This window comes from Gymnoscopelus braueri (genome assembly GCF_963280865.1).
Source record: "Gymnoscopelus braueri genome assembly, contig: SCAFFOLD_94, whole genome shotgun sequence".
Lineage (NCBI taxonomy): Eukaryota > Metazoa > Chordata > Actinopteri > Myctophiformes > Myctophidae > Gymnoscopelus > Gymnoscopelus braueri.
In genome coordinates this window covers 115,027-129,925 of record NW_027660586.1, presented here as the reverse complement: position 1 = coordinate 129,925, position 14,899 = coordinate 115,027, and the positions used below count along the sequence as shown (strand labels likewise).

At 40.8% G+C, this 14,899-nt stretch overlaps 1 protein-coding gene across 2 annotated transcripts in view; it reads left to right on the top strand.

The window, feature by feature from the left end:
• Positions 1–13,526, top strand: part of LOC308081411 (cingulin-like) — a 65,282-nt gene extending 51,756 nt beyond the window's left edge. For both annotated transcript variants that reach the window (XM_080457783.1, XM_080457782.1), the window contains 6 exons: positions 1,709–1,870; positions 4,023–4,196; positions 5,762–5,880; positions 6,196–6,304; positions 7,328–7,491; positions 9,482–13,526. In XM_080457783.1, the coding sequence (XP_080313909.1) occupies positions 1,709–1,870; positions 4,023–4,196; positions 5,762–5,880; positions 6,196–6,304; positions 7,328–7,491; positions 9,482–9,620 (867 nt within the window). In that variant the 3' untranslated portion in view covers positions 9,621–13,526. The remainder of the gene's footprint in view (positions 1–1,708; positions 1,871–4,022; positions 4,197–5,761; positions 5,881–6,195; positions 6,305–7,327; positions 7,492–9,481) is intronic.
• Positions 13,527–14,899: the final 1,373 nt, after the last annotated feature.

Genomic DNA, 14,899 nt, shown 5'->3' with positions numbered 1-14,899 from the left:
CAGAACAGAATTTAAAAATATATTATTAAAAGAAAGAAAATAAATCATTAAAAAAAAATCATTTTAAATTTTTTTTAGTCTCGGCTCGGCCCGACCAATTAGCATACTTTTTAGGCCCGGCTCGGCCCGAAAACTTCGGGTCGGGTTCGGGTAGAATTTGAGAACTCTACTATCAGGGCCCAGTATGCAAATATGGGGCGGGTTTATCACCAGAGGCATTTTTTTAATTTGCCCCTTGGAAAGGCAGGCTCCACACAGAGATTCCAGACTAGAGATTCACCATTCTAGTGAATGCAGCAGCCTAGAGGGCGGAACCAAAGAGTACACCGGCCGTATGTCACTGATCACATGACCCCAACAATCAATTCTCCACTTCTAGGCAACATAGAAGGGGGGGCTTTGTTCTTATTTCCACACAACAGCTCTAAGGTGTATTAATGACATTGTTCAATGTTGAAAATGAGTGGTATTCCCCTTTAAGACCTCAGTTAGATTCTACAAATGCCTTCTAAATCAGTAGTTCTCACACTTTTTGCTAAGGACCACCCAAAATGATATGTATTTGGACGAAGTGTTGATATCGTCGACTAAAACTATGACGGAAAATGTCCGTCGACTACCTTTTTTCACTGACAAAAACTAAATAAAAACTAAGCTACGATGACTAAAACTAAGACTACATATATTAACAATTTCGTCAACAAATAAAAACTAGACTAAAATGTTAGTGAGGGACCAGTGGAGAAGAGATCCAGTAGAACTAAAAAGACAAGTCATTTTATGTTTCATTGCGCTCTGGTGTTGTGCTCTGAAAATATTAGATCTACAAACTCACAACGTGTCGCGCTGCGACGCGTTGTGAGCTTGTAGATCGGCTATTTTCAGCATGCAACCAAGTGTAAAATCAGCCATTACGACGCCATCACGGTACCGCCAAAATGCATTTTAGTCGACTAAATCAACTGTAGATTGATAATCTTATTTTAAGCGTCATGTTTAGTCGACTAAAACTAAGACAAAAACTAAAACATTTCAGATGACTAAAATATGACTAAAACTAAATGGAATTTTATTCAAAAGACTATGACTAAAACAAAATACAAATTTGCTGTCAAAATCAACACTGTTTGGACACGCTGTATATCTGCTTTCCCGGTTTTAATGGGTTAACATAGCATAACATAGCATGACATGACATATTGTAACATAGGGATGTAACGACATATACGATACGATAATACCACGATAAGTGAAAAAATATATAATAATGACTAATACAAATATAAAAAGGCAAATAATTACTTGGGACCAAGTCTGTTTTAAAAAACAAATAATACATTTGCTGACAAGGAGAAGTCACTTGGCACATCACCACCCTGAACATCCTATTTATCCCATTGAAACCGGGAAAGCATTTTAGATTTGTGCGTTGGCTATTCAAAAATAGCAGATCTACAAGCGAGCACAAAATGGCAAGCTTGTACATCTGCTATTTTTGAGCATTTTTGAGAAATCTTGAAAGTTTGAGAACTATTGATTTAGAAAAGTGGTAGAATAGTTTGTTATACAGGTATGTGCAAGAAATCTGAGGTGTGTGTGTGTGTGTGTGTGTGTGTGTGTGTGTGTGTGTGTGTGTGTGTGTGTGTGTGTGTGTGTGTGTGTGTGTGTGTGTGTGTGTGTGTGTGTGTGTGTGTGTGTGTGTGACTAGGCCTCGCGTCAGAAGAAGGAGCTCTCGCTGGTGTGTGAGGAGAGAGACAACCACCAGCTGGACAAGGAGCTGCTCACCAACAGACTGCGCCACCTAGAGACCGAGCTGGAGAACAGCAGGAACAGCCACAACGACAAGGCCAGAGAGATCCGCAGCCTGGAGGTAAGATATAGCAGAGATAAATAATGCATTCTGAATACATTAGTTTGCCTTTATTTATATATGTTTGTAGTAATAAAAGGACAGAGGGGGTTATAAGCGTGTGCTGACCAGTGTTGACAGATTTTGGGCCTCTTCCTTACTTCCTTACCAATTATACTAACTTTCTTTCTTTTTCCTTTATTTATTCCGGGGAGCCCATTGAGAGCAAAGCTCTCTTTTTCAAGGACACCCTGATAACAGCATCTAAAACAAATGAAATACATACATAATGAAAAACCATAACAAACATTTGAATCAAATTACGATCATCACAGATACAAATAAATATAGTGTTACATGAAACAGGTGCAGTTACTATGCAATGTGTCCTCAAGAAGTACCATAAATGTCTCTATTGAGACCAATCGCTCCAGCTTCAGATAGTCCTGAAGTTTGTTCCATTTGTGTGGAGCATAATACATTACATTACAGTCATTTAGCAGACGCTTTTATCCAAAGCGACTTACATGAAAGTCTTTCCTTGTTCACTGACCATACTAGACCAACTAGACCATACCCGTCGGGGGATATGAGCACCCAAAGTGGGCAGTTTGGGTTATGCGCTATGCACAGACAGTCGTTGCAGAAACCAACTCCATTTTGACGCTTTTGCATTTTTTTCCATAAATCAGTGTTATTGAACACCCTTTACATCTGTGTGTTGGTAAAAAAATATGAACCAATGAAAAGCATTAAAAAGCGCTTCTGACAAAACCAGCTAACTCCATTGGATCCTCAAACTTTCTGCTAAACCAGCTAACTCCACCAAAGGGGGGTGGAGTTAGCTGGTTTTGCTGAGTCCAGGCTCCGCCCCCTTTTGACCTCCAACCTCATTGTGAGCTTGGAGGTCCATTCAGCTGTTCTTATCAATGATGAACAAAACCTCCTAACTCCACTTTTTTTTTTTTTTTTTTCATTTCCTGAATGGAAAGTGAGTTTGTACTCTGTACTGTGTACTACAACAGCCCCCCCGTCGCCAACACACACACGCGACCCGTAGCGAGCACACACACACACACACACACACACACACACACGGTACGTCCTCATGCGGCCAGAGCCGCCCCCCCGTCGCGAACACACACACACACACACGGCCGACGCGCGAACACAAATAATGTATTTTCTGACATGTGCCTCCCCAACGTGCATGCACACGTGCGTGGCTGCTGATACACGGCCGTGGACCCGAGCGAACAGACAGACACACACGGCTGCAGATGATCATGTCGCCATGTCCGCTTATTATAAGCGACTTGGGCTCTCTTCGTTTGGGCTTGTTTTCATAGACCTGGTTGCTTGTTTCTCTCACGAAACAATATCAGCACCATGACTCGGTTTGACCAGAATGGAACGGGGCCTTTCTTTCCAATATGGCTGCTTTGCATAGTGCCTATTGACACCTGCCATGTCTCTAACTTCAGACCTGGATCTCAGCTGCAAGCCACAATTGTCCTCGTCCTAAAATTCAATTCCACACAGTATGGTGATGAGTGAGAATTGTCTTTGGCCTGCTTTGACCCTGTGTCAAATGTTACGCAATATTTCAGTTGTGACAAAATAATGTTTGGAGCTGGCAGTAAATCCTTCTCCATATGTTGTTGTTTTTTTTGGGTGGGGGGGGGGGGACTGCGGGTGAAATTTGTATCACCACTAAATCCGGTATATTTACATTACATCATTATGTACTATTAAATTAATACGCTCTGTCTCATTGGTTCTCAAAGTGGGGTCCCATCACAATAATTTTAACCACTTTAACCTTTTATACTTTGGCTATTCAAAAATAGCAGATCTACAAGCTCATAGCACGGCACCAAGTACCGCACTGTGAGCTTATAGATCTGCTATCTAAAAATCTTTTGCAACCTTTTATATATATATATATATATTTTTTTTTAAGCGAACATTTGTAACTCAAATCTTTGCTTCTGGGGGTCCCTGGCACAAAATATGTTGAGATGGAGGTCCGCAGACAAATGCATATCATTTTGGGGGTCCTTGACATGAAAAGGTTTGAGAACACTGCTCTGTCTCATCTAAATGAACAAATGAAGTAAAGTATACAAATTATATACCATATACCTGTACACACACATTCCGTGTGTGTCAGGACAAGGTGAAGCGTGTGGAGGTGGAGTTGGAGGAGGAGAGGGCCAGTGTGGAGATGCTGACCGACAGAATGACGCGCAGCAGAGACCAGGTGGATCAGCTCCGCTCTGAACTGATGCAGGAGAGATCCTCCAAACAAGACCTGGAGCTGGACAAGAACGCTATGGAGAGACATGTACGTATATACTCATACTATGCACACATTCAACCCATTAAGACCGGGAACGCATCTGTGTCATTTTAGATTTATTTGGCTATTCAAAAATAGCAGATCTAGATCTGTTATTTTTGAAAAATCTTGAAGATTTGTGCAAATCTCACTAAAACTATGACGGAAAAAATTCTGGGTTAATAATGTATTTATGATTTATGTCCACATAAGAGATACCATGAAAGGACACTATTTACAACGTGCTGTAAAACATGTACAGTCAGCAAATCTTGGACAATTACCCAACCAAAATTTAAACACAAGTAGATGGATGAGCGGCTGGTATTTAATGACTTTAGTCATAAAAGCTTCCTCTAAGCTAGAGTCAAAGGTGCAGGCCACTTCAAGAATGGAAACTGATGTGGAGCCTTCATTGACAACAACATCTGGTGCATACATGGGCAACCCGGACGGCCTGGGGGCCACATGCGGCCCTCACCTTAACTTAATGCGGCCCGCAGGTTAATCTCTGATTACTGATATATTATTGATTTCAGCTGTTCCAATTCCAAACATGCAATCATGACCCGCTTTAATTACTTCAGTCTATATTATTAGTTTAATGACTTTTTGTCCAATGTATTTGTATTTAAGTTCATAAAGTTAATTTAAGCATTAATTTAAATGCATTTGAACTACTTTTCAGGATTCCAATTCCAAAATACCCAAAAAATATTTGGGATTTCAATTCCAAAATAGCAAAAATAGCAGATTTACAAACTTGTAGATAAGCTATTTTTGCTACTTTTGTGTGACATACTAGAATGACGAAGTACGGCATTACGGTAATTTACGAAAAAAGTTAAAATATGGAGATAAGAGATTTCTGCCCGACAGCAACAATACGCAATATGACCCCCTGGAGTGAGTGTGGAAATATAGTAGCCCTTTCCATCATCAAAGTTGCCCACCCCTGATCTGGTGTATTAGCAGAGAGATGTGCAAAGATTTCAGGATTATTACAGTACACAGTTGAAACATGGAAGGTTTGACACAGGAATGTTTGTACATTCTCACTGACGGTGTAAAATGTTTGGATATGTCCTTTGTTATGAGATCAACTTGTGGCGTGCTATGTAAAGCCCTTTATAGGCATAGCAGCCATTCAGAATGTGTGACATGGTTTCTGTATTAAGCCCTGTGGCGTGGTGTCCCCACATGTATTTTACTAGAAATTCCTCTAGAGTGCCCCACGGGGCGAAGGGCTCGCTTCTTTTGGGCTTGTTTTCATAAAACTGGTTGCTTGTTTCTCTCGCTAAACCTGGCAACTGTAGGAAAAACGACACACAGACCGCATGGGGCCACATGCAGAACTGTTGTTATTAACGTGGTTAATAATGTTTTTGCGGGGGTCCTCTCTCTCTCTATCTCTCTCTCTCTCTCTCGCTCTCTCTTTCTCACTCTCACTCATATATATTTATTTATTTATATATATATATATATATATATATATATATATATATATATATATATATATATATATATATATATATATATATATATATATATATATAAAATTGTGTGTGCAGTTGAAGGAGTTGAGGGTGCGTCTAGCCGACATGGAGGGTCAGTCTCGGCCCTCGGTAGGAGTCACCCAGCTGGAGAACAAGAACCAAGAGCTACTGGAACGCCTGAGCACAGAGGAGAGGTAGATGTTACACCACACTATACTTACTGCCCCCTAGAGGAGAGGTAGATGTTACACCACACTATACTTACTGCCCCCTAGAGGAGAGGTAGATGTTACACCACACTATACTTACTGCCCCCTAGAGGAGAGGTGCACCTCACAGTACTATCCCACTCAATACTGTTTCTCAACATGGGGTCCTTGAGGGGGTTCCAGGGGTCCTCAATGATTGATAGTAAAAAAAAACAAATGGACCCTTTCTCCATCCCTGACAGAAATGTGCGCATGCAGACCCCTCATAGCTTTACTTTTGTGTGTGTGTGTGTGAACCAGAGAGAAGAACTCGGTGTTGGCCTCCCAGCGGCGTTTGGAGAGGAAGTTAAAGGACGTCAACATGGCTCTGGACGAAGAACGTCAACAACACACTGAACAGAGAGACCAGGTCCGTATCTATACCTGTGGTTCCCAAATTATGTTGGGGGGGTCTCCAGATTATTAGCATAATGTGCAACATTGTTTTCTCACTCAACAGTAAACAAACCAACATAGAGTATAAGTATATACAGGGTGTCTGCACATTTCTAAAGTGACAATTGTCACTTTAGAATCAATCTGGGAACCCATCGCCAAATGAAAAGGAAAAACAGCGCCCTCACTTGGCTCTGGGAGGAAGTCGACGTAGCACACGTACGCAAGGAAACCGGGGTTTTGGTCTGCCTTCAGCCTTTCACTTCCGGTGGTGTGACTATGTTTTCATTCCCACTAACAATATTTCTACACGGAACACTAACACCACTTCTCCCAGAGAACATGGATAGTTTTGGTTATAAGCCCACTTGTTTCTATGATGAAAGAGCAAGTTAAAATGTGAATATCTTTCCGTGGTTTTGTCTGCTCCGAGGACGCTATTGTTAACTCATTCAGTGCCACATGACGTCTAAGACGTCCGTTTTTATCGCCATTGTTAAGCCCCGAGCGCCACGTGACGTCTAAGACGTCAAAAAAACAATCAATTTTTATTTTATTTTTTTAACTTTAAATGAGTTTCGGTTTGTTTCTAGTGGGGAAGGATCGGTAGACACGTAAATCCCGCCCACTACATTTGATTGGGTAAAGCGCGGTCTGCTTCCTGATCTGAAGGCACGCCCTCTTGTAGGCCAGTGCGTAGGCGATATGACGAACCTCCCCGACAGATTCAAGCGCAGAGCAGAATCTGTTCTTGAGAGATTACTTTAGAATTGACTTTTAAGACCTTTATAATACCAAATTGTCAAATATGACGTAAGAAATAGGCAAACCTTGTGAAAATTGCAGATCTACAAGCTCACAGCACCTCACAACATTTTCACAACGTGTGTGTGTGTGTGTGTGTGTGTGTGTGTGTGTGTGTGTGTGTGTGTGTGTGTGTGTGTGTGTGTGTGTGTGTGTGTGTGTGTGTGTGTGTGTGTGTGTGTGTGTGTGGCAGCTGTCTCTGCGGGTGAAGGCGTTGAAGAGGCAGGTGGATGAGGGGGAGTCTGAGGTGGAGAGGATGGACGGACTGAGGAGGAAGTCTCAGAGGGAGATGGAGGAGCAGGTGGAGCAGAAGGAGGCCCTGCAGACCAGAGTCGCGGCGCTTGAGAACGAGCTCAAGTAAAGACATCTCAACCCTGGCGTCACCAGGCTTTCCACACGGAGGCTTTCTCCACTAGTGGTGGAAAGAGTTTTACTTAAGTAAAAGTATCAATACAGCAATGTAGAAATATAAAAATATTTAGAAATTAGCAGATCTACAAGCTCACAATGCGTCGCGATGAGCTTGTAGATAGGCTATTTTCAAATAGCCGAAATGTACAGGGCTGAAGTGGTTAATGTATGTTTTGTAATAATAATCCAAACTAGACGCGTCGCAATTCAGGGCAATTGCAGAGTGTGGTTGCGCCGACGCTAGTCGCGGGTCGCTGCCGCCGGGACTCGAGTAATACGCTGGGAGGAATACCGTCGCAGGCTGTGCCAATTACATTGTCACGTAACTCCTGAGATCACTTGCGTTTCATTTTGAGAGGATTGATCCCCCAAAATAAGGTTTTTGCATCAAACGGTTACATTTTGAGCATTTGTGGCGCCCCCTATGGATCAAAGTGGAAATTCTTTTGGGGATTTGTTGAGTAAACCACACTTGACATGTGATTCAAATTTGGGATTGACTGGACGTTTTGTTCGTGATTTGTGGGCTTTTTTGTAAAACGGGCCCCTCCTGCTAACTTTGGAAGCCATTTACGGACGAACGGTATGGACTATCAAAATTCTGTTTAGGTCCAGATTATTGCATGGGTCCAGAGATCGTGTATTTTGAGATGTGTGTATTTTTGTGAAATTTGGACAAAATATATGGGAGGAGGAGCTAAAAGTGTGTTTTGAAGAAAATTCGAAATGGCGGAAAATCGATCCTGACGCAAATGGGCGTGGCCTATATGGGGAGATGCGTCGTGACCCAAGGAATCCAGGGGAGAAGAAATTTTTATTTTACGACCTACGGTTCAAGAGTTATAGGCCAAAACGTAAAGGGGGCTGTTATAGCGCCACCATGTGGCCGATTAGTGTAATTATTTTTTCAATAATTTTGGACTAAATTATGAACCTCCCTTCAAAGTCTTTTAACTCTAGCACTTACGGTTTCCGAGAAAAAAATACTTTGTGATTTCTGGCATTTTTGGTAAAACGGTTCCCTCCCACTAACTTTGGAAGCCATTTACGGACGAACGGTAAGGACTATCAAAATGCCGTTTGGATATGTTTATCGCATGGGCCCAGAGATCATGTGTACCGATTTTTGACATAGGAAATTTGGACACAATTTGTGGGAGGAGGAGCTAAAAGTGTGTTTTGAACAAAATTCAAAATGGCGGAAAATCTATCCTGTCACAAATGCGTCATGACCCAAGGTATCTAGGGGAAAAAAGATTTTTATTTTACAACCTACGGTTCAAGAGTTATAGGCCAAAACGTAAAGTGGGCTGTTATAGCGCCACCATGAGGCCGACTGGTGTAATTATTTTTTAAACTATGTAACCAATCTCTTAGCAAAATACAAGCACACGATTCCCGGTGAAGCCGGTCATTTTGACATATGGCACTAAATTGGGAAAAATAAACTGTGGGAGGAGATGCGGTTGAAAATAAACCGCTAGGGCCTCTGGAGGATAACAATACTCCGGTTGCCCTGTTAGGGCAACCACACTAATTAACAAGTAACTAGTAACTAAAGTTTTCAAATAAATTTAGTGGAGTAAAAGTACAATATTTGGATCCGAGATGTATTGGAGTAGAAGTATTGGAAATTGTAAATACTCAAGTAAAGTACAAATACCTAAACATTTTACTTAAGTACAGTACTCAAGTAAATGCACTTAGTTACTTTACACCACTGTGTTACACAATAGAGCCTGGTTTTAATTCCCAACTGACCAATTGCAGAATTTTAGAAAGTGGTTGCCGCTGCTTTGTTTTGGTATTCATTTGTTCCCCCAAATGAATACCAAACGATTATTATACCAAGTTAAATGAAATTATGATATCAAACTAAACTAATTATGACGCCTCTGGCCGAGACGAATCATTTTGGCGCTCTTGTGTATTCCAGGAGGAAGGTGCAGACGATGAGACGCGCCGCCCTGGACTCATCAGCGCTGAGCTCAGAGGACGAGGATGATGACCTGTACGACGCCTCAGCCATCACCTCCATCCTCACCGAGAGCAACCTGCAGACCAGCTCCTGTTAGGAGATCCACCAACCTTCAGAACCAGCTCCTGTTAGAAGATCCCACCTGGACCCCTGACCTTCTGCATGCACCTAACTGCACACTAGGAATCCGAGGACCCCCCCCTCAAGGACCCCAGGGGTCCTTGAGGGGGTTCCAGGGGGTCCCCAGCTAAATAGTTAGGAGCCAAATGGATCCTTACGGGTCTGTAACTCTGAGTGTACAAATGGAACCACTCTCAGAGTTAAGATAACACTAAGGATTTTACAGAGTAGATTGGGGTTCCCGGAGATAAAACAAAAATCATACCAAATGGGGGTCCGTGAGGTAATGCATGTCAAACTGGGGGTCCAGGAGTCACTCATGTAGAGTCTTAACAGGGAGGACTTGGTTTCCGATTGCAGGTTTCAATTGAATAGTTTGCACAGGGTTTTGGATAAATGAAGACAAAATCATCCCTGTAGCAAACAAAGGCTTATGATCATCATCTGTTCAACTGCATAATCGCCACATATCGACACACTTTCTATGATGTTTGAATCACATACGCAATTAATAGTGAAAGAAAAAGCACACGAAAGCTTTAAAATGTGCGGTTGCAATATTATCGGGTGCATTATTGATGTCATAGAGCAACAAATGAAAATCGGGCTATCACATTGATAACTCACTTCCCAGCTGTAACACTATTACTGTCACACAGTTGACTGTGGGAAATGGAGTCCGTAGTATTAGAGGGTCATTTCACTGTATATAAAAGTAGTTTAGTCAACACACTGAGGTAGAGCCTGGTTTGTTCCCCAGCACAGGGGTAAAGTGGGGCCCATCCTCCAAGTTAGCTCTGGGAAAAGAAATATCCTATCACTATTATGCCAAGTAATAAAATAGAATCTTAGAAAGAATTGACACTGATGACCAGTATCTTACACTACATAACCAGAAATATGAGAACTTTTGACCAATGTTATCCAGACTATGGTATGCTGTAGTTCTTAAAGCACTTACTTGATATATGTAAATGTCCATTTCACCAGTTGTATGTACTGTATATAGTGCCAAGTTGTCTCAAGACACTTTACATATACTCTACAGAGACCCGACGTTACCCCATGAGCACTTGGGGACGGTGACGAGGACAAAACTGTCCTTTAATGGTTAGAAACCTGGAGCAGAGCCAGACTCTGGCTGGGACAAATATCGGTGTTATATCGATAACTTATCAGACTAGATATCATTGTCGTGATACTTTTTTTTTCTTCCTGAATTGAATCACTTATTGAATTGAATCAATCACGCCCTATTTTAACGTTTATAAAAATATATTTTCAAAAAATGGCCTATCTACAAACTCACGACGTGTCGCGATGTGACACGACACATTGATGTGAAATATACTCATGCTGATTTTGTCTATTGTGATTGCGTTTTCAATCTACAGGTGTGTCCAGGTTGGACAGTGCACTGGGACCACATGACCTGGTACATAATGTCCCATTCAAAACAATGGCACGGTATTCAACAGCCAGGATACGCTGCAATGTGCGTTTCAGTTCTGCTGTCAAGTACCATCCCATTCTTTTGAATAGATTCAATTTTTTATGTTTCTACTTCATGCTTTGTATAGTTTGCTTTGAAGGGAAATACTACTTAATTTTTCACTTATTGAAATCACTCCTTATAATTTGTTGTCTTACTTTGTATGATCTTTTGTATTATTCCTGTAGATTTGGCAAGTTTATTCTTTGATACGTGTGGGGGACCCTAATGCAATATTTCCCAAACTGTCTTTGTAAAGTTTACAAGTTGATTTGTAGAGACTGCACAACTTCTATGCATTCCATTAGACTGATGCATTTCCCTAGACGAACAGCATTCATTCCTTCAGTGGTTCTCACACTTTTACTTTGACTTTTATTGCTACATTTTGCTTAGAAAACTGCAATAGAAAAGTATAGCTAGCATATGATGCTATGAATGAATGATAACCTACATTTTAAACAATATAACATTACAAATAAGAAATGGAGTGAAAGAGTTGCAATTAGTATCTTGTGAGCAGATAGATTAAGTCCAGTTTTGATCTAAATATTTTCAAAATGAAATGGCATTAACAGCAAATAATATTGCTTTGTATTGAATAACGGGAGCAGATTCACACAAAGTGTGTCGATGTTTTATAATTAAACATGACAGAAATACATTTCACCATTCTCTCTCACGTGCACCCTGTAGTACCTCTGCATACCCCTAGGGATGCACCATTTGAGAAGAGAAACACTGCCTCAAGATTTATGCATAGTCCTAGTCTAGATTTACAGTAAGCATTCCTTAGACGTATGCATAGTCCTAGTCTAGATTACAGGAAGCGTTCCTTAGACTTATGCATTCTACTGGATTTGAGGCCATTTGGCAGCAGTCTCATCACGAACAAAAATGCAATTGAGAGGTGAAATTGTTGCTGTTCAATAAAATCTATTCTATTTTATTTAATTGGACAAATTCTTGGACAAAAGAAAGCGGATGGTTTAACATAACGTTGTGACGTTGTGCTACTCCTTATCCACTTTTCAACATGCGTCCCTATTTTGAGCTTGTTTTCAAAGAGTCTCCAATACATTTAAAAAATAATGAAAAAGTTATTTTCACTATTTGCTGGTGAGAAGTTGTATGTAAGGTCTGAGTGGTTAAGGTCTTTGTATCCTTATGTGTACACCGACATAACTAGAACAGACTAAAGAAAGGACATCTGGTACACTACTGACACCTGCTGCTGGGAGATGAAAATAATTTGTTGGGTAGCTGTGATTGGTTGAACCCATTTTTGTTCTCCGGGAAGATTTTAGAAAAACGGATCATAAAATAAATGTCACATTTTCACAGGGTGAAATGTGTGTACTAAAATTCAGTAATATATGTTTTTACAACGTGTTTGTGAATGAATTGAACAGAACAATCACGTTTGATGTGAAATGAACCCTGCCATTACATGGTTTTATTCAGATGCCTTGAGATGGTTCAAAATGTAATTGTACTTGACTCTGTATACAATGAAATGTCTTAGTCCTTGAAGTGCTTCTGTAGTTTGGGGGATAAACTTTCGTGTCTTTTCTGGGCAAGTAATAATAGGCTAACTTTTGGGGAAATTAGAAGGTCAAGTACATCTCCCTGGGGGACCCCGGTCAACAAATGAATTCAAGTTTAAGGGTTTAAATGCATTCACTGTACCGGATGTCCCAGCTTAATTAGTCCTAATAATCTTGAACAGTGGTTCTCAAAGTGGGGACCCCCAGGGGTCCTTGAGTGAGTTCCAGCCCAGCTGAATGATTGATAGAAATGGATCTTTACGGGTCTGTAGCTCTGCTGAGAGTGTACAAACGGACCCGGGTCCATTTGGATCCATGGCCTAATGCAGAGGTTATGTGATCCATGGCCTAATGCAGAGGTTATGTGATCCATGGCCTAATGCATACCAAACCTTGACATTAGAACGTTTGAGGACCACTGAACACCAGTTGAAAACTACTGGTATGAAGTATGTGTTTGTTTTAACTAATGCCTTAAGAGTCTTTGAAGTTGATTGTGTAAAATTTGAACAATCCGTAGTATTTTCACTGCCGGACTGAAATAGCTCCAGTAATGATGAAGGCACTAATTGCCAGTGTTTCTCAATAGTTCGGGTCCCGACCCAAACAGAACAACTTAAAAGCACATTATTGAATTTGTATGACTTCGTATTGTGGTTCCTGACTTCGTGGTCAATGCTACATTTTGTTCGCAGTGTGAGACCAGTTGACCACTGCTTTAAATGATTGTTTAAATGATTGTTTTGGACTGTAGAGTAGAGAAAATGGTACGTAATCATGACTGGAATAGTTTCTCACTGTGAATTTGAACTTTGTATCAGATTTGTATTTCTATTGCAATTTTGGCAACAATAAATAATAATAAATACATAAAAACTACAGTTGATCTGTCTTTGTTGATATTGTCTTCTTGATACGGGGAAGAAATAAGCCATCAGTTTCTGTTGAAGTTCAGCTAGACAAAGATGTCTCTTTAGATAATGTGAGAATTTAGGTCTTAGGTTTTAAAGTGATGTTGACTTTGGTAGAGCATTGGGATCTATACTTCATGATTAAGTATATTTACTGTATGTCCAAATATTGTCAATTATCTTTATCAATTGATTCTGCTATGATCAAGGGACTGTATAATGGTGATTAACTCATTGTATTACAAAACAAATGTCAAAATCATAGCACAAACAAAGCAGATTGTTTAAATCTAATGATGGTGAATATAATCACTACAGTTGGTTCCACTCTCACAGAGCACAGAAGCAATAGAAAAAGGTGAATAACAATATTTAGACTTACAGTATCATGCCCAGGTATCCATAACCCATCAAGCAACCAGGACCCAGTTTCTTTGGGGGGACGGGGGGACGGATGAGCTGGTGTTAAAATTACATGTGGCTTATGGTGGGACAGATGTTGGTATTGTTCGTACAACTTATTGAAATTGAGCTGCATGGCTTCATAATTCCTACCAGCTCGAAGCATCTGAACATATCTGCTCATTTGGGCCTACATTTTGGTGAGAGTTGCAAAGTGGTAGTGCATTGATTGATTGAATACTTTATTAACTGTTTGCAAAAAGATTGGATTGGATCTGTAGTTGTCCAAAACTGCCGACCTGACCAATGTGCCCATGACGGTGAGAAAACGCTAATGCTACTTACGCCGAATTTGTAAAATCTTCGCCAGAAACAGACTGTATCAAATATGACTGACTATCGTAAACAATAAAGAGCCACCTCCCTGACAATATCGCAGAGACAGTTTGTTTATTGTTGGACCACAATTCTTATACAGTATGAGACGAATCTAAGATGACCCAATGTTATTCTCCATAGAGAAATGACTTCCGCAACCCAGGGGATGAACGAGTGACGTCAGGACTTCTGTACTCTATGGGCGGGGAGTTCCAGTGACCACTCCAGGTTTCATAATAACTATGGCCGTAATGCGCAGTCGTTCAGATCAGCGGATCTCCAAAACATAAATCACCATATATGGAATCCCCTGATTAATATGATACGGGCCTGGACTGCATAATTGGGCATGCCTGACACGGAACTCCATAAAAAGGGACACAGACAGACAGATACAGAAATCTCCATATATGGGCATAAAAGGGACATTGGCAGTTGTGTACAACGGGTACTCTGAAAATGGGTACAATGGGTATTGTATAACCGGGTGGGGCATGCATTTCCAACTTTCATCGTTCCAGTAAAC